General features: G+C 39.9%; 1 protein-coding gene across 1 annotated transcript in view; it reads left to right on the top strand.

Annotated features, from left to right (window-relative positions):
- The window catches only part of LOC105915956 (contactin-associated protein-like 4), a 201,330-nt gene that overhangs the window by 51,797 nt on the left and 123,139 nt on the right, over positions 1–26,394 (top strand). The window contains exons 3-5 of the mRNA XM_036138619.1: positions 6,428–6,621; positions 15,587–15,734; positions 21,462–21,665. Coding sequence (XP_035994512.1) covers positions 6,428–6,621; positions 15,587–15,734; positions 21,462–21,665 — 546 coding nt within the window. The remainder of the gene's footprint in view (positions 1–6,427; positions 6,622–15,586; positions 15,735–21,461; positions 21,666–26,394) is intronic.

The raw sequence follows: 26,394 nt of genomic DNA, 5'->3' as shown, positions 1-26,394 counted from the left end.
GTAATTCTGAAGTAATTATAAATGCTAATACCAGTTTAATAATTAACATTTCCCTCTATGTCATCACCGCTCTCAATTAAACGTGCTGAATACAAAAAAAATAGGGTTTCAATGAGGTTCTCTGAGCATGATAGAGGAAATACAGAATTTGTATTTGAGTTGAAGCTATTATATATAAGGTGCCAGGGTTTTTTTCAGGCTGCAGCGATCACTCCAGTTTGCCCCGCGGCATAGCGATGTCACGTTCCTGACCTCCATTAATCTTCACTTTCAGCTGTGGGTGGTGGGATCTGCCACCTTGACAGACACATGGGGAAAAGGAGCCAAAGATATCTCTTTGATTTAAAGCGACAGCCGTGACTTGAAGTGTTCGGACCGTCCACCGGCGGTTCACCTCCATTATATTAGTCCCAGTTATTCTGACAGCGAGGACACGGGGAATCTTTGTACGCCTCTCATTCCCCGAGTTGTTTTTCTTTAATCTCCTTCTCCTTTCCTCCACAGTCTAATCGCCATGTGTAAAGGTCAGAGTGTCTGCCCTTTTCTTCTCCGCTGCCACTGAACACGTCTTTTAGTCAAGTGGTTATTAGCTCTGGCCTTTAGCTCTTTTAGAGATCGGCTACCAGACCGACACTGATTCATTTTCGCCGCCGTGCGTTCCCCTCTGCCTGTCAAACGCCGATCACGGCCACATCTCGCCGGCGAAAACAGTAGTCGTCCCACCTGATGCTGCCTTCGGTTTTACATGAAACACAAGCTGAGACAGTGCGTAAGCACATTGGTAAAGACAGAGGTTCCATCTATCCACCCATTTTCTGACCCGCTTAATCCCTCATGGGGTAACGGGGGGTGCTGATGCCTATGTCCAGCATTCTCTGGGCGAGAGGCGGGGTACACCCTGGACAGGTCGCCAGTCTGTCCGGGGCAAAACAGAGACAGACAGGACAAACAACCATTCACACACACCTAAGGACAATTTAGAGAAGCCAATTAACCTGACAGTCATGTTTTTTGGACTGTGGGAGGAAGCCAGAGTACCCGGAGAGAACCCACGCATGCACAGGGAGAACATGCAGACTCCATGCAGAAAGGCCCAGGGTTAGACTTGAACCCAGGACCTTCTCGCTGCAAAGCAACAGCGCTACCCACTGCCCCACTGTGCAGATAAATGAAAACGACCGCATTTTGCAAATCTCTTGCCAAAATATTACACTATCCATCAATTAGTCCATCCAGTGACGGACTGGGATTAATAAACGGCCCTGGCATTTCCACCAACAAGCGGCCCACATGGGGACGCGCACGCACGCGCGTGCACGTGCCCACAACAGACAGATATAACTTCACATGCACGGAAATAACACGCAAGTTTGTAGCCCCATTGGTGTTGAACTCTAACTTTAATATGCATAAAAACTGAACCAAGAGGCAACCGGGAGCACAACAAGTCGTAGGCATTGTTTAGATTCCAAAAATAAACTAACTAAAAGTACGCTCTAAATCACCCGTTTTGTCATGTAGTAGACGAGAACAGCTCTGTTTTTTGCCTACCCGCGGGACCCGGATGTAGTGCTGACGTCACACGTGAACTGGTCTATTAGTGGGCCGAGAGATAATGTACAATGAACAGGGTGAAAGGGGCCGCGCACACCCGACGATCGTGCCGCCTCGTGATTGGCCGGCCCAAACGGCCCACGAGGGCCCGCGGCCCTTCTGGCATCTGCCCAAATGCCAGACCGTCCAGTCCGTCACTGAGTCCATCTATTCAACCATCTGATGGCACCTCTGTCCCTGTTCTGGTCCAGATGAGTTTACGTGTCGTCTGAGGTAGATCGGCTGGTCCACTGGTGCGCTCAGAACACAGAAGGTAGTGGAGATGATTGTGGATTTGCAGCCAACACCTCCCCACACTGCCTCCCTCAACTATACCGTCCTCAACCTGAGGATCACCTCCAGTTTCTATGATATGATCTCTCTCGGGACCTGAGCTGGTCCCCACGCATGGACACTGTTCAGAAGAAGGTCCAGACGAGTTTGCTCTTCCTGCGGCAGCTCTTCTCCATTGCCATCATTCAGTCTGCCCTTCGCCCATCAATGTGTGTTTTTTTGCTTCTCCTCTAAACAGTCCACACTATAATGAACAATTAGGTCTGCAGAGAGGATCGTAGGGGCTGACGGTCTGTCCATCCAGGACCTCTACAGGTCTAAGGTCAGGAAAAGGGCAGCTAACATGTCTGCAGACCGCACACATTCTGCACAGAAACTCTTTAGACTTAAAGCATGTCGGCAGCTACAGAGCGATATTCGCTATAACCAGAGATGGTTTCTCGCCCGAGGATGTCTGTCCGATGAACTCCGTAGCAGTCAGAGTTCTCAGATTTATACTATTCATATTTGCACTAATTCAACCTTGCATTCTATTTTTGTATAAACACTGTATGTATACCTAGTTAGGTTAAAAAAGCCCTTTTTATTTCCAGACACATTTATGTATTTATATGTAAAATGTCTATAATGAGTGGTCCTGAAGTCAAATTCCTTGGTTGTGCACACAAATCCATCCATCCATCCATCCATCCATCCATCTACCTGAAGCATGAAGAAATTCACAAAGACTGACCTGGAACAGATGTAAACACTTCCCTATTCTGACTTTTCCTGTTAAGGAAGATGACATTCGAATGAAATAGATCCTCTTTTAATTCCTCATTCTGCTATTTAGATTATCCAAATGCAATCGCCATTAAGCTGTTATGACAAAATGTTTTAAAGCTTTCAGTAAAATTGAAAGCACATGTGAACACACGTGAAGTAATGCCCTTTAAAGTTATAGATATTGTATCTTGCTGATATTAAAACAGCAAAATGTAACCTTGTCCTTGACCCCGGGACTAAGAAAGAGACCTTGAAACCATATGCTTCTCCAGACGGTGACATTCTCACCAAGGCTTATTTTGGAAAACTTTCCATTTGAAATTGTTAAAAAAAAAACACCTTGAAAAAATGTGTTGTTTTTCTCTTTAGTCTAATATCGTCTGACAAAAACTACTTGACTTGTGTGTGGACAGCATTACAGGTTCAGTATAGACTGAACCGAGCGGTTGTTCCCACCAAGCTTAGATCAACTTGCTGAAAATTTGATTTGGTTGTTTTTATTCAGCACGATTGAATTGCTAACAACACAGTTCTGAATAAAAACAGAGGAGTCGCTAAATGTTTTACAGCCTTAAAGCCTCAGAACAAACCCCCCGGACGGACTGAACAACTGTGAATGTTGATGAGCTTTTCAGCCGAGAGAGCTGACAGAACCTGGACTAGACGGTCATGACGGTTCTGATAAAGTTAAAAAGTATCTGACCCAACTTGAAGTACTCCTTCCTGTCCTGTGATAAGGCTGGTATCCGACCCCCAGGCCTTCCTCTGTGTCAATACCTCTTCTTCTTCTTTATTTAAACTTTACTTGAACTCCAGACGGTGTTAAACAAAAAAAAAAATCTAAATTATGGATGTAAATCTCAAGCTTACCCTTCAAGAGACAGAAACTAGATAATATTTTGATTCTAAGAAGAAAAAAAGAACATTTTCTTTAAGTGGCTCCTCTGCAATGAGAATTTGCCCTTCAGACAGGTGAGTTTAAAGATATGAGACAGATAACGAATAAAAATTACATTATTTAACATAATCTACATTGTTTTTTAAGCTATCCATGCACCTGTTACACTACCTTTGCTGTATTTATTACATTTTCAATCATTTGTTTAATTTTGTCTTAATTTTTAATTGTTTCATGGGGATGAGGTTGATAAGGTTTTTTTGGTCTATATGTATTAACAGCATCACATGCGAGAATGAAGCCCATTGTCCAACTATTTATACTGAAATCAGTTCATTTCATTTTAGTTTATTTATGTCTCTCCTATTCATAATGAAAATGTATCTCAGGGCAAGAAAAAGTCTCTTGCTTTCAATTCCAATATTTCCAATACAATCAAATTGGCAGAAAGCAGTCCTGTTTAACTTCAGGGCCAGATTTAAACTGAAAAAATAAATAAATTAAATTTAGGTCCAGTTAAATCTTACTATAAAAGGAATGAAACGACCTATGGAGGTCCAAACAGGACTGGCTTCAGGATATATATATATATATATATATATATATATATATATATATATATATATATATATATATATATATCTATATATCTATCTATATATATATATATATATATAAAGAAAAATATATAAACCCAAGACATTAATCACTGGTAAAACAAATATAAAAGCAGAAAATGAATCAGTAAAAGGAATAAATCAGCTCTGTGTGTGCTTAGAACAATGGGAAATGAATGTGTTATTTGTTTCAAAAGAATCAAATAAAACACAGCTAGATTCTGAAAAACAACACATCTTTAAAAATAGGTTTATTGCCCCCAATCCTTAAATGAGTTAGAGATAATAATTTCAGACAGAGCAGATGTTTTTTTCAATCTGGTTACACAAACGTAATCTTATATTGATGGTCTACATCTTCCTATAGAGCTGCTAAACGCTTAATACAAATGAAAAGGGAAAATATTCCTCTGTATCTGTTTTTCTTTTTTTTCTGATTCCAGTTAGGACACGGAGGGCCTCTTTAATGTCTTTTAGCAGGTACAGCAGCAGGTTGTCAGAGAACTGGCTCCAAAAAGCTGAAACCCAAAGACGTTGCTCTGAGTGATTTTGTGCTCCGTACAGCTTTCTGCCGGTCCTTCTGAGTGTGTTTGTTTGTGTGCTCAGTGGGTTTCTGGTCTGTATCCTCATTCAGAATCCGTCCATCTGGTGTTTAAGCTCCGTGTGTCATCGTTTTGGCTCGACAAAACACTTTTCCACACACGCGTACACAGCCGCACACACGACAGCAGACCGACCGTGCTTTCTTCGGTCCGGACTTCATTGTGCTGCAGCGTGTTTGATGACCCGCAGTTTATCAGTCTGAACACATTTCTTCTTTTGTACTCGCTCAGCGTAAAAGCGCTCGATGAGTAAACTGCATGAGTGTTTTATTTACGCATATGTGGGTTTACGGTCTCCTTTTTAGCAGCTTGGCGGGGAATATTGGGTAAAAACTCCTGTGAATTTGTTAAAAACTAGTGGACATTTCTCATATCTCAATAATTCAGGTCGCTCTCATCTCAGTTTTGATTTGCTTGGGAAAACTTCTCAGCCTCAGAAATCCACCGTTTAAGGATGGCATTTAGAATGTGGAAGGGGACACATGTTAGGGTGTACTTTAAACCTAATCAATGCCTCTTATTGATTTTCATGAGAAATTAAATCAGCTGCAGGCTGAAAGCTGTAAGGTTTTCAGGTCTCTGTCAATGTGTTGCTGAAATAAATCTGCATCGGTAACCATAACTAGCACAACAACTTCTCCATGTGCTGATAAGTTAACGGCAGGTTAACTTATTAGGCTATCAGTCTCCATGGAGTCCGACTTTACCCCTTCAGTGCTTCTGGACTGAAGAGGCTTAGCAGCAAAAATACTTTTAAATTTGGATTTGGAATATAATTAGATAAGGGAGACCTGTACTGCTTAATAAAGTGCTATTTACTTTTTGTGGGAAGTGAAGAATTGAAGGAAGAGCTAAGCTGACAGCAAGAAATATATATATATGTTTCATGGAAATATTTATGGTTTCTGTTCAAAGGGGCTTGAGCTATCCCTCATTTCTTTCTTTTAATTATTTAGACTTGTCTTGATCAATAGTTCCCAGAGCTTTCTGAAGGTCTTTCTAACTATTTAGTTCGGGTTTTCAGGCCGTTTTCAAACGACTGTTTGTTTAGCCTGTTTGTTTAATCTGTGGATCATTTAGGCATAAAAGGCTCCAAAGTCCGAGGGATGATCCAGTATTGAGATGGCACAGACACCAGAGCAAAGAAACAATTTTACTGTACAGTCATGAAGAAATAAGCCTAGCATGTTAGCGTGACGCCAACAGTTTCATTCAAATACAACAAGAAACTTAAAATAGACAACTTTCTTTTGTCACTGAGGCAATATTTTATAAATGAAATGTCTAATTTTGCTTTATTTTCATTTTTTGTCCAGTTAATGTGCTAAGTAGTCCCAGCTTAGCATGTGGTGACCAAGTTAAACAAAACTAAATTAAAAACAAGTGCAGTCTAAACATCAGCAAAAAAATTATAAATTGAATAAAGTTATTACTTTTTTCCTAATCAAATGAAATCAAATGAATTAAATATATTTGCTGGAGTTTTTACCAGTTTTCATTACTCTGGTTTCAGTAATGGAGTTGGGATTTAGCTGAGAGGCTGAGCCACAAGATTAATTTTTTTAAGGTTTTACTAGAACGTATTTCATCTCGTCCTGTTTAGATAAAAGCAAATAAATCATAATTTTCCTGTTATTTTGTCCCTCATTCTACAGGAGCTGGAGGCTGGTCTCCTCTTAGTTCGGACAGGTACCAGTGGCTGGAGGTGGACCTGGGCGAGCGGACCAAGATCACTGCTGTGGCGACACAGGGCCGCTACGGCAGCTCTGATTGGCTGACGTCTTACCAACTGATGTTCAGCGACACGGGACACAACTGGAAGCAGTACAGACAAGAGGACAGCATAGGGGTTGGTTTCTTCTTTATTAACAAGAAAATATGTACGGTACTGTTTTTCTTATAAGAGACTTCATTTTCGAAGCTTTTCATTCACATAGACTCAATTTCCCTTCGGGGTTCAGTAACACAGCTTTATTTTGTGTAACTTATAAATACAGATTTTTTTCTGCTGTGCTACGCATACAGATAAACTCAGTCATCAATAGTTTATCTTTTCATTCGTAATGTATAAGCCGGTGTCGGAGCTCTGCTGACTTTTGCTGACAAAACAGTTCGCTGCACACCACAAACCCAGATGCAGTCAAGTGGGACAATTTGTTCCCTTTTTACGTCTTGTTTGCTGCTCTCTGTCATTTTTGTCAACTCAGTTCAACTCAGAAAGGGCTTAACTGGCATCTTAGTTCAGGAATCAGTTTCTGCCAGGGTATCAGAGCACAGCTTCACCTTTTCCCTTTAGATTTTGTGAAGACAGAGTGAAAGAAACATGTAGTAATGAAAAGAGTTGGACGTACAGTGTGAAAAACTGCTCTTAATGCAGTGAATGGAAAAGATTAATACACAAAATAGAGGTCACGTTTACAAATATAAGTATTCAACAGCCACATGTTTATAGGGAATCTCTAAAAACATAAAAAAGAATCAGTAAATTATAAAACTGCATGTTAAATGCTGATTTAAACCTTGAAACATTTAGAAAAATATTAGATGTTATATTCCAATGATTATTTAAAGAGTTCAGTCAATACTGACTAAACCTTCCACTCCAGGTTAATCTGGCTGCTTTTTAAAATTTAAACTCAGATGTGTGTGCAACATTTGCACGTTGATTCACAAGCGATGAACCACTTGTGAATTTACCAGAAGATTATATTATGATGATTATGTTACATCTGTTAGTAAGTAGATGCAGAATTAAAATCATTATATGAGTCTGGTTGTAAAAAAAACTGGATAACAATCCTTTTATGTGCATCCAAAAATATAACCTACAATAAATGAATGTAATGAAAGGTAATTCAATCAATTCAAATCAACAAGTACAAAATCTTACATTTTTGGTAAATGGGAGGGGAGTTTTATTCTCCTTAATCTTATATTAACATTTTCTTAATTAAACTTAAGATTTTAGTCCCCCCAAGGATTAAATCTCGGTCTGGTACTTTTATTTTTCCTCTTCAGGATTCCAATTGGATCTAAATCAACTTAATATTTCAGTCCCTGCCTCCCAGATCTTCCCTCCTCTCTAAAAGTAGGCTACCATATACTCTCAAAGGCATCACTGCGGTAATCATTCAAAAATCCTTGATAGCGCTACATTTTCCTAACATCAAAGAACAATAAAAGAGGCACACTTTAAACCTTATCGACCCTACCTTTTTTTCTTGGCTATTATATTGGCCCTTTTCAAATATTCAAATAATATTTACAACCTGTCTTGTTGTCATTTAAAGACTATTTAAAATATTCTCACATTTATATAAATGCTGTTGTCAAAAGTAGCTTTTTTAAGATTATGCTTTATGTCTTTCGCACAGACTTGATGACTGTTATAGTTTAGCCAGTCCCTGATTCCTCAACATGAAGAAGCCCTAAATGCGTCTCATTTGTCCCTTCTTATTTCCTCTGGTTGTTCTCCTTACAGAAAACATTTTTTAGATCTTGTTGACTGGTTTCAAGCCCTAACATGCATTTCCGGCTTCATACCCGTTTACTTTTTAAAAGATTAGTCCAGCGCCAGGATGCGGCTGGATGTACTAATGAGCTTATTAAGGCTTTTGCTGTGGCTATTCCAATTCTTTTGCTCTTTCTCAAGTTCAGATTAGGCTCCTTACTAATCCTTACTAAAATTAATTACAAATATATGTTGCTATTGTTTCGTGTTTGTTATTTGAGGACCCGGATGCAGACATAGGGGCAGGTTATTATAGTAAACAAACAATCCTGGTATAAGTCAGCCTAGAGGAAAGAAGCCCAAGGTCAGCATAAGGGCTTCTACCCGCCGTCTCCTGGTATTATGAGCCAACAGATACAACAGGAAAGTTGATTCAGGGGAACTAGATGAGAAAAGGTAAGATTTTAGCAATATTTTGGGACAAGTAGCAGTCACAGTTTATAAGAAATAGTCACAAATTAGGGTTCAAATAATGTAATCAGTATAGAATGATCCAGTCCATGTTTGAACAGTCTGTATCTCTTGTGGTTTCAGTGCTTGTCTCATTCTAGGGGGTCGTAAAGGTTACCCTAAGGCCAAAAAGTCGCAACTTGTCATAAATCTCACCATGCGATTTCCACTTCTGGTTTGACCAGTCTGAGTGATTTAGATCTAAACTAGAGATGGTCTAATGCAGTCCAGACTAATGAAGAAGCTAAAACAACCCTTTAGTTTCGTATTAACAGAAAGCTCTGATCAGATGCTTTAATATTTAATCATTCATAGCTTCTCGTCTCCTCTTCCTCAGTGGTGATGTAACCTAGTGTTATTAGGCAGCCTGGAGACTTGTCTTTGTTTGCAGAGTCCAAACCACAGGGGTTGTCAGCTGGAACTAGAAATGAGCGTTTCCTAAACCCCGATGTGGATGGGTCTCTGCTAAACCCTTTTTTTACATCTTCTGCAAACATACTTATAATCGGCTGTCAGAAATAATAATAATTACAATATCATGAAGAAAGGACAATATTTTTGTCACTCATGTCAGAACGTGAAACCCACGTATTATACAGATGCATTACACAAAGTGAAATATTTTAGGCCTTCATTTGTTACAGTTTGAATGATTATGGCTTACAGATAATGAAAAAATAATATTGCATAAGATCAAATAATATGTAGATTTTAAACATTAGTGTCACAATTCTGGAAGTATTTAAATTTTCTATGCTCTTAATACAAGGATTGGTCTCTTTTTACATTAATTACAGCATCAGTGGAGTGTGGCATGGAGGCGGTCAGTCTGCGGTTCTGCTGAGGAGTTCTGGAAGCCCAGATTGCTTTCATAAGGTCTTAAAGTCATATGCATTGTTGGGTCTGGTGTCTCTCATCCTCCTCTAGACAATACTCCTCAGATCCTGTCAGGGTCTCAGGTCAGGCCAGTCAAGCTCACTAACACCATGGTCAGCGAACCAGCTGGTGGTACCTTTGTCAGTGTGGGCCGGTACCGACTCCTGCTGAAAAATAAAATCAGCATCTCCATGTAGCTTGTCAGCAGAAGTAAGCGTTAAGTAACTAACTCCGTGTTACGGATCTACTGCAGATAAGATATGAGTTTCACTCTGAAACAGATGACTTTATAAATAAACTTTTCCATGATATTCCGATTTTTTTGAACCTGTAATGTGTTTAGTGTATATAGACTCTATAAATGGGCACAGCATGTCTAAAAAGTGAGCAGTTCACCTGGTTTTTATGGACGCCTCTGCCTTTCTTGTAGCCAGATTACTCCCTATTTCTGCGTTTTGTCTGTGCGACTGTCACGCTGGTCTTGCATATGCTCTGCTGTAGCGCGCGTAACACACTTCATTGTCCAGGCGCTGGAATTACCAAGTAGCTTTGATGTTGCAGCAAAACACAGCGGTGCATCCAATCAGCCCAGTTAGCCTGCTTGATATGTGTTGAATCCTGCGCCTCAGTTCTGCAGAGACTCCAAAACCAGATCAAATAATGCAACAAACTTTAATTTCCACCTCCCCCCCACCCCCCAACTTTGAGCATAAGCATTAAGCCAGGTTGAAGTCGCATTTGTCACGCTGCTGCACGGAGGAGTTTTCTGATTAGAAGCCCAGCTGAGGCAATTTCTTCATGTGGCGGGAATCCGGCTAATCTCGGTGCCGGGGATCCAGCTTAAAACATGTTGATCTGGCACTATACATAAATTCTGCACCAGCTCAACCACATTTCAAAGTGTGTCTGAACTTCTGTGAATGAGTCACCTAAGGGAGGAAGAAGAAAAAAAGTGTGGCAGAGCCGCTGGATCAAGCACAACACATTACCTACTGGGCTTCAGATCTCAAAATAGTGGGATGCGGACCAGAGGAGGCAATATGTTGTTTTCCTTTTTGCCGTTAGAAGATTTCTTCCTGCCCCACATCCTTCCTTGGAAGCCTGTTGGTGTTTGGAAATGCTGCAATCCATCTTTTCTTTATTGTTGCTCCTTTTTTATCTGTTTGTTTCTTGCCTCCTGGAGGGCTGAAGATGTGAGAGCGAGCCCTGATTGCTTTATTTCCCCTCACTTTCTCAAATTCCCTTCATCACTTCCTTTTTTTTTAAATTGAATTTCTCTACTGTTCATTTCCATCTGTTTTCTCAACATGTGATGTTCTGCTTCCTTTTATTTTGTCTCGATTTTCTTCAATACATTTCTGCCTGCTGGTTGGTTCGGTCCTGTTGGCTCAAGTCAACATCAGACTTTGTTTGGCAATTCACAGCTGCCCCCTCAGTGCCTGTATGAAAAAAAGGATTCAAGAACGAAAAAAAAGCATTAGATGTCCATGTGTCTATTCATTTTTTTATCATATGAAGATTTCAAGAATGTTTATTTTAAAATTACAGATTTTTATCTTTAGTGTCTTGTAGATAAAACGGATTTTCACATAATTAGCTGCAGCCACATGAAAACAGATTTATTCTCCCTGCAAGTTTTCATTAATTTAACCCCCCCCCCCCCCAAATTCACTGCGGCAGAGCAAGTTTGAGTCCAGTTTCTGTTTTGTTTGTCTGTAAGAATTGTCATCCAGTTGCTAAATCTTTTATTAAATACACTTGTCACTTTCCTGTCTACACATCTAAGCCAGGGCCGGATTATCCATAAGGCCCATGCTTTAAAAATAAATTGTTATATTATTTACTTACTTATTATTACTTGAAATTGTTGAAAGACCATGCATTATTCGTTTTGTGAACACTGATGTCACAATAATAATAAATAATAAATAAATCAAGATTTTTTTTATTTCAACATTTTAAAATGAGATATTTGAATATTGCTCACTGCTCATCTGCCTACATGTAGTTGTGTACGTTAGTAAATAGTAAATTACATTACATAAATCCCCTTGATTATGTCTGATGTTTTTGACCGGAGGACAGCACGGGTAAGGGGGGGGGGGGGGGGGGCATCTCGGAGAGTTGTTGAAGTTAAACCCGAGCAGCAGAATGAGGCAGAAAGGACGATGTTGGGTGTAAACAACATGAAGACATGGATCCATCCTGCCTCATCAGCTGTTCAGGACGACGGTGGAGGCGTAATGGTGTAGGGATGTTCTCTTGGCTCAATGTGCGCTTCTTAGTACCAATTAAGCATTGTTTGAAGACTAAAGCCTACATAAGTGTTGTGGCTGACCATATCCAGCCTTTTAGAACCACCGTTTTCTGCTCTTTTTATAAATACTTCGAGCAGGACAATGCACCATGTGACAAAGCTCAAATCACATCAAACCGGTTTCTTCAACATGACAGTGAGTTAGCCGTACTCCATTTGTACTTCACAGTCCCCCGATCTCAATGCAAGCAGAGCACGTTTGCGATGTGGTGGAAACGGAGATTAGCATCATGGCTGTGCAGCCAGCAGGTCTGCAGCAGCTGCATGATGCAAACCTGTCCATATGGACCAGAAGCTCTGAGAAATGTTCATGAAACCCTGTTGAATCCATGCCATGAAAAACAAAGGCAGCTCTGAAGGAGGGATGCTCTTACATTTTGAGTGCAAGTGTTATTGTCACTGTCAGTACCATCACAATAATCTGGGCTGCACAAAAAGTGGTTACAAGCTATACTGGGTAGGTACATGTGCTAAAATAGTTTTAATTCAACGATATACATTTATTTAGAGCTGATGGACAATAAATAATGTCTCGAGGTGGTTAACACAGACAAAAAGATCTAATTTATTTACAGAAACATACAGTCAATTCAATCAGATCAGGCATACAAATCTATTACAATTCTGCCCTCGTTGTAAAACATTGCAGTGGAAGCGGTATGTCGACTGAAATCTGCACCAAAGTTTGTGCATCAAGGCTTTTAAAACTACATACAGCTCGCCAGAAATGTTATTACAATGCAGGGCGTTAATAAACGTTCCTTAAAATGTACCAACATACCTAATATTACATCCAAGGAGTTTGCGATTGTGTTATTGCACACATTGGTGTTTCTGCAATGATTTTGAATCAACATACTCAGAGCTTCTACTTTTAGACATGGGAATTGATTAAACACAAGAAAGTACAAAATAAGACGATACGGCCCACCTTATAAGTGCTGTTTAAGCACCACTTCTCGAACCTCTTAATGTTGATGGAAAGCACCTCACTCATTCCCTGCATTCTCAGACAACTAAACACATTCAAATAGATTTGAAAATGTACAAATCTCAGTGGGTGTAAACTGTGTAAAATTTGACTTCTAAACCGTTACTGCAGATGTGTCTGGGTCAAAATGAATTACTTTGAGTTATTTGGTGATTAAAAAATAATCGATCGATTCTCAAACTGATTTGAAGTAATTTTTACTGAAAACTGAGCTAAAAACTAATTTGTCCATTTACTGTCAGAGTAAAATTCTCCTCATTATGACGTGAATTAACTCTGCGGTCATTATTATGTGAGGACTAAATAAGTTAATTATGCGTTTGGGCTTTTATTCGGCAGTGGGGGAGCTAGTTAACCTGCATGTCAACCTCAAGGGAGCCGAGCAATTAGGATAGATTGCCAGATGGAGGAGACTGAATGAGGAAGGAAAGTGACTGAAAGCAGCCCATCAGGCATTCAGCGCATTATTTCAGAGATCTGTTTCTAACTCATGATCACATATCTTTGAAAATGATTTGGTGTGATGCAGTTTCATGAGCAACATCTTAGTAGTTAGGTTGGAAGTGTAACCCTAAAAATATCAGGAAATATAAGGTGTTGGCTTCAAGCCGTGTACATTTACCAGTATCTATCTATCTATCTATCTATCTATCTATCTATCTATCTATCTATCTATCTATCTATCTATCTATCTATCTATCTATCTATCTATCTATCTATCTATCTATCTATCTGAGGACGTTCTATCTGAGGACGTTCTATCTGAGGACGTTCTATCTGAGGACGTACTACCTTCGTCCGTCTCTCTCTCTCTCTCTCTCTCTCTCTCTCTCTCTCTCTCTATATATATATATATATATATATATATATATATATATATATATATATATATATATATATATATAATCTATATATTCTATTACTGTATTATCAGGTTATATTTAACAAAAGGCCAGATTTCCACTCCAGCCCCTGATCAGTGATCATTAGGTCAGATACTCAAATAAAAATTTTTTTTCCCCTTCTCTGTCCCTCTCTCTCTTCACATTTTAAATGCATTAAAACTAAGGATTTCAAACTAATTTGGTCTATAAACACTGAAACAAATGGCATTTACAATGATACATTTTACAGTTTATAAAAAAATCAGATAAAGTCTAAGGGTATCTACTTTACAAAAAAAAGAAAAAAAAAGAGGATAATCTTGTAATAATTCTTTCATTTTCTGTCCTAAACTGCTGCTATCGCTATCTATCAAAGAACCTGCAGCACATTCTTCTTCTTATAGGTGCTATAATCCGTAGAAGAAAACATCTGAATCTGTAGCTCAGATATAAACAGAGATCGGCATCTCTAATAAAACACGATTTCCCCTGTTTGATGCGAGTGCAAATAAACCCAGAGAATGATGCAGCCCAGAGATCTGACACTTTAAAGCATGACTCATTGCTGACCTAAAACAAGAGGAAAATGCTTAAAGACCGGGGGCTGCTTCTGCTCTCGGTGTCAGTCGGCACGGAGAGGAGCCCTCTTCTCTCCATCGGCGTTGGCCCTCGTCTCTGATCTCGTTTCAGCTGCTCATGGACAGGAGCCCAAGGCAAAGTTGTGGGCAGGAGGGTGTCTAGTTCAGGAACCATGATCTCTAGTGTTTACTGGAGTGATTTGCAGCCGGCTGTGAAGTGGACCGGATAAGAGCCGGTCCACTGAATCTGAGGCCATGCTGCTGAAGTTTTGGGGGGGGGGGGGGGGGGGGGGGTCGAGTGCGCCTCAAACAGAGGGATCCAAGTATCAGGATGTATTCCTGGACTCTCATGACGAAGGAGCTGAGCCGAAAGGGAAAGTGGAAAGAATGCAATTCAATGTGAATTATTTTATTACACATTTCTGGAAATAACCTGGGTCTGTTTTGTATTTTTGTAAGTAGTTTGAGATTATATTTGTTTTAAATGTCTGATTCTTTTAAAAATGAACTGAATAAGATAAAGAAGAAGCATCAGATTGACATGTACCTTCAGCGTCCATATTCAGTATTTGTTACGGCCAAAAGAGAGAGACGTTGAGCACAAAGTGTGAAAATTAGGTTTCTTTACTGGGGTGATCAGACTCGATCATCTTAAGGGAGCCAATATTTGACCCACAGCTCCTCTACATGAAACGGAGGTTGAGATGGTTTGGACACAGGGTCAGGATGCCTCCTCTGTTCTTTGATTTGGAGTTTCTGGGGCCATTTCTCCCTAAAAGGAAACCCAAGGTCAGATTAAACTCTTTAGAGGGATATCCTTTCTTGAGTAGGAAAACCTACCATTCTGCAACTTTCAGATGCATCTCTTCTCTAACACCCCTGAATCAGATAAATGGCTTGTTACCAGACCTCTGCAGAGCTGAATGATGGCAAGGCTTCAGCCATTTCATTCAGCTGTGTTGGAGAGGAGATGCATCAGAAAGATGCAGGATAGCTCTTGATGACTGGCATCCCTACTCGCTGAGAAACTGGAGAATTTGTCGTGGAGACACGATGTCTTGGTCTTCCTGCTGGTACCTAGACAGGTGGAAGAAAATGGATTATGTCAGCTGGAGGAATAATAGTTGGCACTGTATATGTTAAACTGATTTTAGTTTTTTTTGTTTTATAAAAATGTTTGATGTGTCTGTATATGTGTGTTTTCCAGTCTTTTCCAGGTAACTCTAATGCAGACAGTGTGGTTCAGTACAAACTGCAGCAGCCTGCAGTCGCTCGCTTCCTCCGCCTCGTTCCTCTGGACTGGAATCCCACCGGACGGATCGGACTCCGGCTGGAGGCCTACGGATGTCCTTACAGTGAGTCTCAAACTGACTTGACTTTAACCATTATATTGTTTAGCAATGCGTTGCAGCTCAATGATCAGAATTACGATCATTTCCTTTTCCTTTTTTTTGTCAATCTAAACCTGTTGATGGCATCATATCTGAGCTCATTACAATTATTCCCATTGGGCTTTTTACAAAACAAATGGTGCCAGATTTTGCTAACATCCATCCCCTGCTAATTCTGCTAGAACCACATTAGCACAACATAAATGATTTCTACCTAATGCATGAACAAATCAGTTTATATAGTAAATTGCAATTTCATTATGAAAGCATAGGTAGAAATAACAATTTTGCAGGTGTCTATATTATGAAAGTGATATTCTAAGTGTGTTATTATCATTCTGATGGAGGCTAAATGGATAGTTCGGATTGGTTTTACCTCTTTGCACAAAAATAAATACGTCAAACAGGAGCAATTTACTAACTCGTGGTTTCATTTGAACAGAAGTACAAAAGTAAACGGCTGTTATGACTCTACAACCCAGCACTGAGCATGAAGTTACTTCACTGAGCCTTTAATCCTGCTTTGTAGTAATAGCCCCAGGTTTATGTCTGCTGCCAAGCACTCAACTCGAGGTGATGTTCCTTTTTGTCACCCACTGAACAGTGGAGAGAATCGCAGCTGCAGGGGGGGAAAGTAAGACTTCATGCTGACATTCTGTACTCCTGCCTGCTGGATTTTCCTGAAAAGCTGCAGCATGTATCTGCGGATGTATGCTTTGTTTCCTCTCTCAAAGTATTAAAAAATGGTTAAAGTAACTACATTTTGAGATGGTGCCATTTATCTGACAATACCAAAACCTACATTGGCTCAGTTTTTATTTTCATCTTTTAAATTTTGTAATATTTCAAATACTTGCATAGTTGAATCCAAAAATATATACATATAAATTAAGAATGCAAGGGTAGTGCAGTCCTGGCGCAAAATCAAAGGATGATTTTCCGTTAAATCTTTCCTCAGAATTACATTGTTTTGGTCTCAGCCTGCAAGCTTTTCAACAGTAAGAGACCTCAGTCCAGCTAAATAAAACTCTTTTAGAATGTTATATGACCTTTGAAAAAAAGGTGGCTTATAATTTTTGTTATATGTACAGGAACTGTGCTGTCAATTTTAAATAATTCCACTGTTGCTTAATGCTTGCTCAGTATGAGGGATTGCTGCAAAGCCACGTACAATGCAGACAATTCTCCCTGTGGCTCTACGATTCTCCAGGAGTGAATGCTGCTTGGAGAGACTTTGATGCAATCAACTGGTTCCCTTATATAGGACATTTTTGACCAATCTGTATAATATGATTGAATTTGACTTTGTAAAGTGCCTTGAGATGACATGTTACATGAATTGGCGCTATATAAATAAAATTGAATTGAATTGAATTGTAAATAACCACCGTTTTACATCTATCTTTAGGTTTTATAGTGAAAGAGGATGGATACACTTTTTCCCTTTTGGGATGTTTATTTGTGGAAAATGAGCCAACATAGTTTCCAAACTCATGATTGGTAGAGGTACTTTTAGTGTCATTCGTTAAAAAAACAACAACTGAAAAACTGCTAAAAGCTGCCATTTTTGATATTTATATTTAAAAGCATTAGTTTTTTTCTTTATCATTTTGGATGAAAGTAATTCGGAGTGATTTTGGAGGGTCCAAAGAGTGACTTGTGGCTCTGGAGGACCCTTGTCTAGGTTATGGTCTTGCTTTTTGAACAACATCAACTCAGTTTTTTTTTCTGGTTGAAGTAAAACAACATCACATACCTGTCCTGTGTAAGTAAAGATTCAGTGCAGCATCGGGCCGTTGAGTAAATGACGGTTGTCCGTGTAAGGCATTGTGTAAGTGTTCTTCCAATTTTAATCACTAGGTGTCATTATTACTTGTTGTTCCTTTAAAAAAAGGTTTTTACTATTTGCAATGTTAACAGATGCTCATCCAGTTGGCAAAGTATTCTGGGCTGTACTGAAAAAACGTGAAACATTTTGTTTGTTCTCAGCAATAAGAACAGCATTTGGGTCTTTCTTTGAAAACGCTTGCTGTTTTTAGCCAATTCTAATAAATGTATTAAAAGCTGGTTTTGGTGCAAAGTTTGCATTTGAGTAAACGTCATTCGATAGTTGTGGTCCTATTTATTATGAAATTATATTTCAAAAAGTGTGATTGTTAAATCCAAAATACTTTGTGTTGTACCTAAACATTTTCAATCGCAAGAAGATTCTAACTTACCTTTAATACTTTTGCTGTGATTTAAAAAAGTTTTCAACTGCATCAGCAAAACGTGCTGGTGGGCAAAATCGTTCTTGAACTGCAGTTGGGGGACGCACAAAATCAGCCAGGGGACACAAACAGCCCCCGGGCTGCTCTTTGGACATCCCTGGTCTAAAGAGAAGCTTGTTTCTTTAAATTAAAGTTTTATATGCTGGATTGTGCCTCATGGAAAAAGATTTGAGGCTCCCACGTCTAGATTGTGTTGATCACAGAATATCAGGATATTGTGTGGCTGAGTGATTTTTCTCTCTGATAAGTAGCTTATTTTTTATTGTTAGAGCTGGCTGAACCCGCTGCAGTCGGCATATTAGGAAACCCCAACAGAAAAGCACATAAAAATGTCTCTGTGTGCTGAATGTCCAGCCACATTTACTCATCACAGTGTGCATTAAACTAAAAAAAAAAGAGAAAGAAAAAAAGACGTGTAAGCAATCCGTCAGCAGTTTTACTGCTAGGCTGTTTTATGGTTAAAACACATTTTGTGAAAGCTTTGTTAAGTGCCCCCTTATTTGCTTTCTAATAATGTGTCCATTAAGCAACACAGGTGAGCTTTGTGAAGAGGTAGGAGCAGAAATAAGTGAGAATTGGTGTCTGAATAATGATGAATCTGTGGCGTTGTGTAAACACCAGCGGACCTGTTGATGGCGAGACTCAGAAACCTCACAGGGATGCAGCTACCAGTTGGTAAAGCAAGTAGCTGGTTTTATTTCCAGGAGTGAATAGTTGCTGTCGGGCTGTTCTACTTGCCTCCTGATCAGCCACATCTTATTACCATACATGATCTCGTTTAAAGATTCAGAGAACTTTGTGAGAGCACACGGCATTATGAGCAGAAATCTGGTGGCCAGTGAACTAATAAATGGGTCCATGGGTCTCTCAGCAGGTTAATGATCCAAAACGTAGGGCCAAATCAACACAGGAATGGTTCACCAGACACAATTAACCCCCCCCTGTAATGGTCATCTCAGTTCCCGGAGCTACATCTCCCAGAAAACATGTGGAGTGAAGAGAAAAAAAAGAAGATAAGTCCCAGGAATCTGAATGATCTAGAGAGATTGGGCAAAGAGGAATGGTCAAAGATCTTTCTCTCCGTAAGCTCAGACTTTAAATTAAGTTTCAAAGAGTATTAAGTGCCATCCTGCTGACAAATGGACGCTGCAGCATTGTAATGAAGTTGCATTCTTTGTAGCGCTTCCTTTAAAGGTGCATAGCCACGTTATTTGACTTTTTTTAATTTATACGTCAGCAGCTCACTCTGGTTGCATACAAAGTTATTATGAAAGATTATCACGTCCTGCTGGTGTAGTAGTTGTTATTTTGGTGTTTTGTGCTTTGTTTTTTGCTCGATTTGTTAGTAAATAAAACAAGTAAATGTTTACTTATAGCTCCTTTAGGTTTCGGATCTGTATTGATTCACACAACTCTTTCCTGCACAAAATCGGACCAATGCGTTTGATGACATTATTTCTAGCTCATATTTTGTGGTGCAGCTGAAATCATGAGGTCATTTAATTTGTTTATTTTTTCTTTTTGCCCTTGAGTACTTTTACTTGACAATTTTGGCCCCCATGATGAAAAGTTTGCACACCCCTGCTTTTGAGAGTTATAGATTGTTGTTTAAAGGTCCCATGACATCACAGTATAACATGACCTCACTATTTCATGTAGTCAGTATAATTGTCGATAGCAATTCAGTTCAATTCAATTCAATTCAATTTTGCTGCATATGTAAATTCCCCAAAGAATTTCATTTAGAAAAATAACGTCATGTTTTTTTATTTTTTCAGGCCAAATGTTCCCCAGTAAAATGTTTGGTTGCTGTAATGATATGCAGCTCTACTAAATTGACTTTGCTCTGATTGGCTACAACCACTTTTTGGAAAACTGGTCAGCACACAGCTTTTCCAGGGCCCGGTCTTTTTACCCGCTCACCACCACCACCACTCCACAAACAAACACTATGACAGTGTGCATGGTTTCTTTTGTGCTTGTGAAGTCTCTCGTACAGCTTTCTGTTGTTTTTATGTTGGATATGTTCTATTATTGGCTGTGCAAATTCTCAGATACCCGCGTCATTGCAACAGCAAACAGGCTTAAATCGCAGGCAACTGGACTTTGGTTCAGTTCTTTCTGAAATCGTTTTGACACCTATCCAGGAATCTTTGTCAGTTCTGGTGGCTCGCACTTGAGCAACCTGCAGTTGGTGCTCTGCTGTTTTTAAGCACACAGAGACCCATCCTCATAGGCTATTCTAAGTCACATGTAAATAAATGACCCACCTGTCACTGTCCTGGGTCGTCAGAGGCTATTGCTTGGTGTGAGTGGAGTACTTGGTCACCTGAATCATGATGAGATGCTGATGTAATCTCTTAGGAACGTGTTGGAGGACCGAGCTGTAAACACTGGGGTGTTTGAATCACAATCCTCCCCCTGTTTTTCCTCTGGATCAAGTTAAAAAACAACAACCTGCATCCAAACATGTATGCCTGATTATTAAAATCACATCTGATTTACCTGAAAGGCATGTTTTCTTGTCTTTCCGATGTTGAACAGTGGCCGAGAGAAACAGGTCTCTTTGTCGGGTCATATTTAGAGCTGAGTGGTTGGTGCAACAAGCCAACCTCTAAACCCTAAACCTTAAAACAGGGTGTATTTAGCCGAAAACGTCCTGCATGCGTTTACAGTCTGCTCAAACATTACTCAGCTAAAAACAAAGAAACGGCTGCGGAAACCACGGCTATTTATTCCAGCTTTCCTAAACACTGCCTGCTGATGCCGAGCAATGCAGGTAATGATCCAGAGTTTCCATCTGGTTTCAAAACACAGCCCGGCACAGAAACTACGCTTACAGAGTGAGATCTGTGCCCAAGCTGCCCGCTAAAACTCAGTTGGTTGGAATAATTACAGGTTTGGGCTTCATTACAGTCGCATAAAAACATAAAAACCTAATCTGGAGATAAATGAACATGTTTGGTTGTACATAACGAAGACTGCAAGTCAGCTCTACATAAAGGATGAGTCGGTATGTAGGAGCTTCAGCTCGTTGCTCTGTAATCAGCAGGAAATGCGGTGCACAGTGCAATAAGCACATTACTGCAAGCTAAGTGAGGTCAAAGACTTGCCAACTTCATTAAAAAAGAGAAAGGGAAATTAGTTGTACAGCTGAAGAGGAAACTGATGCTGAGCTCAGCAGCTGCTCTTTTTTTTTTTAAAAATGTCCATTCTTTACCGCCTACACCTCAGTCTAAATCCCTATCCAGTAGTGAAAGTGCTCGATAAACAGAATACAGATTTGTATCCCAGTAACAAGCTGAACTCACTGCAAGTGTAAATGCAGAGAATCACAGTCACTTCGATCTCGTATAGATAGCGTGTCGCGAAGCCGCTGCAGCTGAACATGTTTCTGTCTTTATGTCATTTTCGTTTTCAGCCTCCGACATGGTGAGCTTCGACGGCAGCAGCAGCCTGACTTACTGGCCCGGTCCGGCGCCAAGGCGGGGATCGAAGCCGGTCGTCTCCCTCAAGTTCAAAACCATGAGGAACTCCGGGACACTGCTTCAGGCCGAAGGGCAGGACGGACTGGAGCTCAGCCTGGAGCTGGACAGGGGAAAGCTACAGCTGCTGCTCAGAGACGGTACGACACCTACGTTTAATGCTCCCATGTTTAATTCTCTGAAAATCTGACTGTTATTAAGAAACTTAATTTACCAAGTTGAGTCCCAGTGAGAGACAGGGTCTTAATTTCAAGTGAGATCTGTTCTTGATCTACTTTTCTACTCTTTTTCTGTCTACCACCTGACAATTTTCTGTGAAATGTAACACTGGCATGTTCTCTTGATAAAGTATTCACACCCTTTTAACTTTTTTTAAAAAAAAATTTGCATACCAACTTAGAACTTCATTGCATTTAGTTGATTGTGAAGTGGATTGAAGATGATACAAGGCTTGCATGCATTTGTGTTCAGGTTGCGCTGAGTCAGACCTTTGTAGAACAATGCTCTTTTTTTGGGTTTGTGTCTACCGGCTTTTCACATGAACAGTCCATTGGTCCGTTTTTTGCAAAATATTTCTGGCTCAAATATATTAAAGGGAAATCATCTGTAAAGATCGGTTGGAAAGGTTGTCTGCAGATTCTCAGTTGGATCAAGATATTGACTTCTGCAGTGCTTTTCCAACACAAAGCTTTGAACTAAACCGTCTCATTGTAGCTCTGGCTTTATGTTTAGGGTAGTTCTGATAGAACGTGAACCTCTCCCTCAGTCTCAAGTTGTTTGCAGCCTGAAACAGATTTTTTCCCACCAGGGTTGCCCTAAATTTATCTGCATCCATCTTTTGGGTCTACTCTGAGCAGCTTCCTTTTTCCGATGAAAGAAAAGAACCAAGAATCGAGAGTCTTTATTGTCAGTTCGTAACCATAATAAATTGTTGGTGAGACACCGGCTCATAGTTCACATATAACACACAGACACAAGTCAGAGACATCCATGGAAAACCAAAGAATTACCCTCAGAAATGCAAAATCGCAATATCAAAAGAAATGGTTACATTTTTAAGTTAAGCTGTACAGCCGAAGAGAGAGAATTATCAGTAGGGGAAAAATACTGTGCAAATGGCATTTTCAGATAAGGATAAAAAGTTGAATTCACCGACAACACTTCCTGAGAAACAAAAGCGTGCAAATAGTCTCTAGAATCTGATAAAAATTAAATGTTCAGGTAAAAGAAAGAGAGAGATAGTAGTAAAAATTTACAAAATGATGCAAAACACTGTGCAATAATTTTAATGTATGAGACAAACACTCCCTGAGAAACTAAACACGTGCAAATAGACATTACCATGTGAGAGACAGTGTAGTAATTCTTTATCAGAACAAGAACCTGTGGAACCAGTAGTTTTTTAAAACATGTGACAGACTATGAACTGGGCTGGTGGTTTATGTTGATTCTCAGCAGGATGGGATAGCCCTCACAGCTTTGGGAAAGAAGCAGTTTTTAAGTCTATTAGTTTTTGATTTAATGTTCCTGAATCGTTTACCTCATTCACCTGATTCTCTTTTTGTTGTATTTGTATCCTTTGGTGAACATCCTAAAATGCCCTAAAATGTTTCCCACCATCTATATGCTGATGATATCCAGCTGTATTGCTCTTTTCGACCATCTGAGATGTACAAGCTGCCTGAACTCAGTATGTTTGTCAGAAATCAAACTGTGGCAGTACAACAACTATCTCCAATTTAAGGAAAACAAAACTTAAACCCTTATTGTTTCCTCTGATGATAAATAGCCATCATATCTGTTCTTTAACTCCAACTGTGAAAAGTATTCTTCAGAATCTGGGGTCATTACTGACAGTTCCTTATCCTTTGAAAATCACTGTAAAACACTAGTTCATAACTACTTTTATTATTTAAGGAGCATTTCAAAATTAACAGCATTTCTGTCACAGAGACTAGAGTTGACTATTCGTGCTTTTATTTCTTGCCTTTACACTATTGCAATAGTCTTTTTAACTGTTTAAATAAATCCTCCTTCAGTCTGTACAAAATTCTCCAGCAAGGCTGCTGACTAAAACAAATAGAAGGGCACATAATACTCCTGTTCTGACCTCCTTGCACTGGTTACCTGTGCACGTTAGGATGCATTTTTAAATTATGGTTTTGACTTTCAGAGCAATTCATGGTAAGGCTCCTAAATATAGACAGAATCATGTGACTCATCTTTCTCTGCCTAGGATTTAAGGAAATCGGTTGTTGGTGGTTGTTGGACAATGTTGTTGGTGGTACTTTGTGAAATCAATGTCTGTGAAAGGCGCTATAGAAATAAAATTTCACCTACTTACTTAACTGATGGAAGTGCTGTCCCCAAGCACCAAAAGACATTAAAGACCTGTTGTTGCTGTATCAACCCTCCAGACCACTCAGATCTCCAGGTTCTGGTCTACTCTGCATTCCCAGAACCAGAACCAAACATAGAGAAGCAGCATTCAGTTTCTATGCTCCACAAATCTGGAACAAACTTCCAGAAAACTGCAAATCAGCCGAAACACTGAGTTCCTTTAAATCAAGACTGAAAACCCACCTGTTTAGAGCTGCTTTCTGCCCATAATAATGGGAACACTAACCAACATATTTGATGTGTATCGATGTTTTCACTTGATGCACTTTAATGTTTGTTACTGGTCTCACAACCGGTGACTGGCTCAATGTGTTTATCATGTTTTTATGATGTAAAGCACTTTGAACTGCCCTGTTGCTGAAATGTGCTTCACAAATAAATTTGACTTGAAGATCATCTCTGCAGATCTGATTGTATCCCAGAAGTGAACTTAGAAAACAAACATAACACATTTAATGGGATTAAAATCCGCTTCCCACAGAATAACATAGATGGGAAAAAAGTAAGCTGACAAACTCAGCTGAGTCTGAAAAGAAAAAAGGACCATAACGTCACATTCCTGGTGGATAATCAGCACCCAGCTCATCAACGGGCCACACATACAGGAAGCAGTGAGAGGGCTAGAGCTCCTCAGGAGTCCTCGTTTGACTGACGGCTCTCAGTGGTGATTGGTCGGTTTGAAACCGCAGGAATCCAATTAGCAGTCAGACTGTCTGAGCAGCCTGGAAACTAATCAGGTTGTTAACACCTGAAAAGAAACCAGAGAAACAGAGGAAGGACTAAAGCCAGGGGACATGAAGCAGCTTTCCCCCAGAACAGATTTCCTCTGTGTGTTGTTTGGGATTCTCAAACAGAGGTAGAATATACAACTCAGCATTCTGGGATAATCGTGTCAAAGCTAAAAGAAGTACCTGAGCACTTTTTCTGTAGACTAAAAATCAAGCCATAATATTAGACTTTTCATTACTAAACAACTGGAACATAATGCACCAAAAATACTGAAAGATTTAACTGTCTGTGGAGTTGTAGCTTTATATGGAGAATAATAAAATAATAACTCTGACTGGCAAATCTTCCAATTTACCTTTTGAATTTGGTTGTTATTATTTGCAATTATTTATCTAGTGCAGCTTTGTTAGACATTTGCTTTTAATACTATCAGCTCTGAATAAGTGTGAAAAAGGAAAAACAGGTTATATTTAAAACATTTGAATTTCTACACTCTTCTCTCTAGTGAAAGGGTTAACTTCTAAGCAATATACCAAGATTTAAACATCTCCTAGAGCATCATTCTATCTTCCCTCTCAAAAGGGAAAGACTGAAAAACTTGACAAAACCCAAGAGCGCTAATCAGAAGAAGCCAAGAGGCCCATGGGAGCTCTGGGATTCACAGCTGAGAGAATATTTTAACAGGACAAGTATCAGTCATGCTCTTCACAAATGTGGCCTTTCTAGAAGAGTGGCAAGAAGAAACCCTTAGGAGTCCACTTTGAGACATTTACCCCGTTTACACTACACTTTTTTAACCGAGACGAGACCAGTCTGAGCTCGGTAACCGAGATAACACTTGTGTGTAAACGGTCAGCAGACATAACCGGACCGCGCTAACTGCAGACCAGTTCCTGAGTAGGTCTCGGACTGTTTTTTTTTTTTTTTATCCCGGTTATCTGATAACGAAGAGCGCATGAGCAGACCGCGTCATCCCCTTACAGTCAGCTGACTGTTCGCGGTTTTTCCACTGTGTCTGGCTGCACGTCCCGATTCACACTCCATTCAGATAAATTTCAGACATTCATAATAATACTAGCTTCCCTACCATGCCACATGGTTTCCAGAGATGATTCTGCTTAGCAGTGTGATGAACCTCAGCGTCTGTCGTTGTTTCCTGCGTCTGTAAATCTATATTAGACATTCGTTTGTCTTATCCACGTCCCAAAAGCCGACTCTGTCCAAACATAACATCCTGAATGTTACAGGGCGCCGCCATTTTGATTTGCTCGGTCCCGCCTTCAGTTCCAGAGAGCAGTAGTACCGCAGATCGTCACTAGGAGGCGAGGAGCAACCAAGGAACCGGGATAGCGCGGTGTGTAAACGGTCGTCTCAGCTTGGTTAACTGATCCAAGCTCGGACTGGTTTCGGCTCGGCTCGGTTAAAAAAGTGTAGTGTAAATGGGGCTTTTGAGACATAGAGGTTATCAGCGTTAACACTAAGACTGATGGAGAAACTTTAAAGACACACCACTGGTGGGCAACAATGTTGATTGTTCTAGGGCGGGAGAAGATGCTCCCTAGCAGGTCAAGAAGCTGGTTATCCTCTGATTGGTGGAGGGCGGCACTGTGAACTGGATAAGCTTCCGGTGGAGGATGTGTGGGTCGAATGTGTTAAAGGCCGAGCTGAAGTCTACAAACAAGATCCTGTTGTATGTCGCAGGTGGGTCAAGGTGGTGCAGGATGAACTGTAGACCCAGAT

This window comes from Fundulus heteroclitus, chromosome 6, assembly GCF_011125445.2.
Source record: "Fundulus heteroclitus isolate FHET01 chromosome 6, MU-UCD_Fhet_4.1, whole genome shotgun sequence".
Classification (NCBI taxonomy): Eukaryota; Metazoa; Chordata; class Actinopteri; order Cyprinodontiformes; family Fundulidae; genus Fundulus; species Fundulus heteroclitus.
This window is presented reverse-complemented; position numbering and strand designations above follow the sequence as displayed.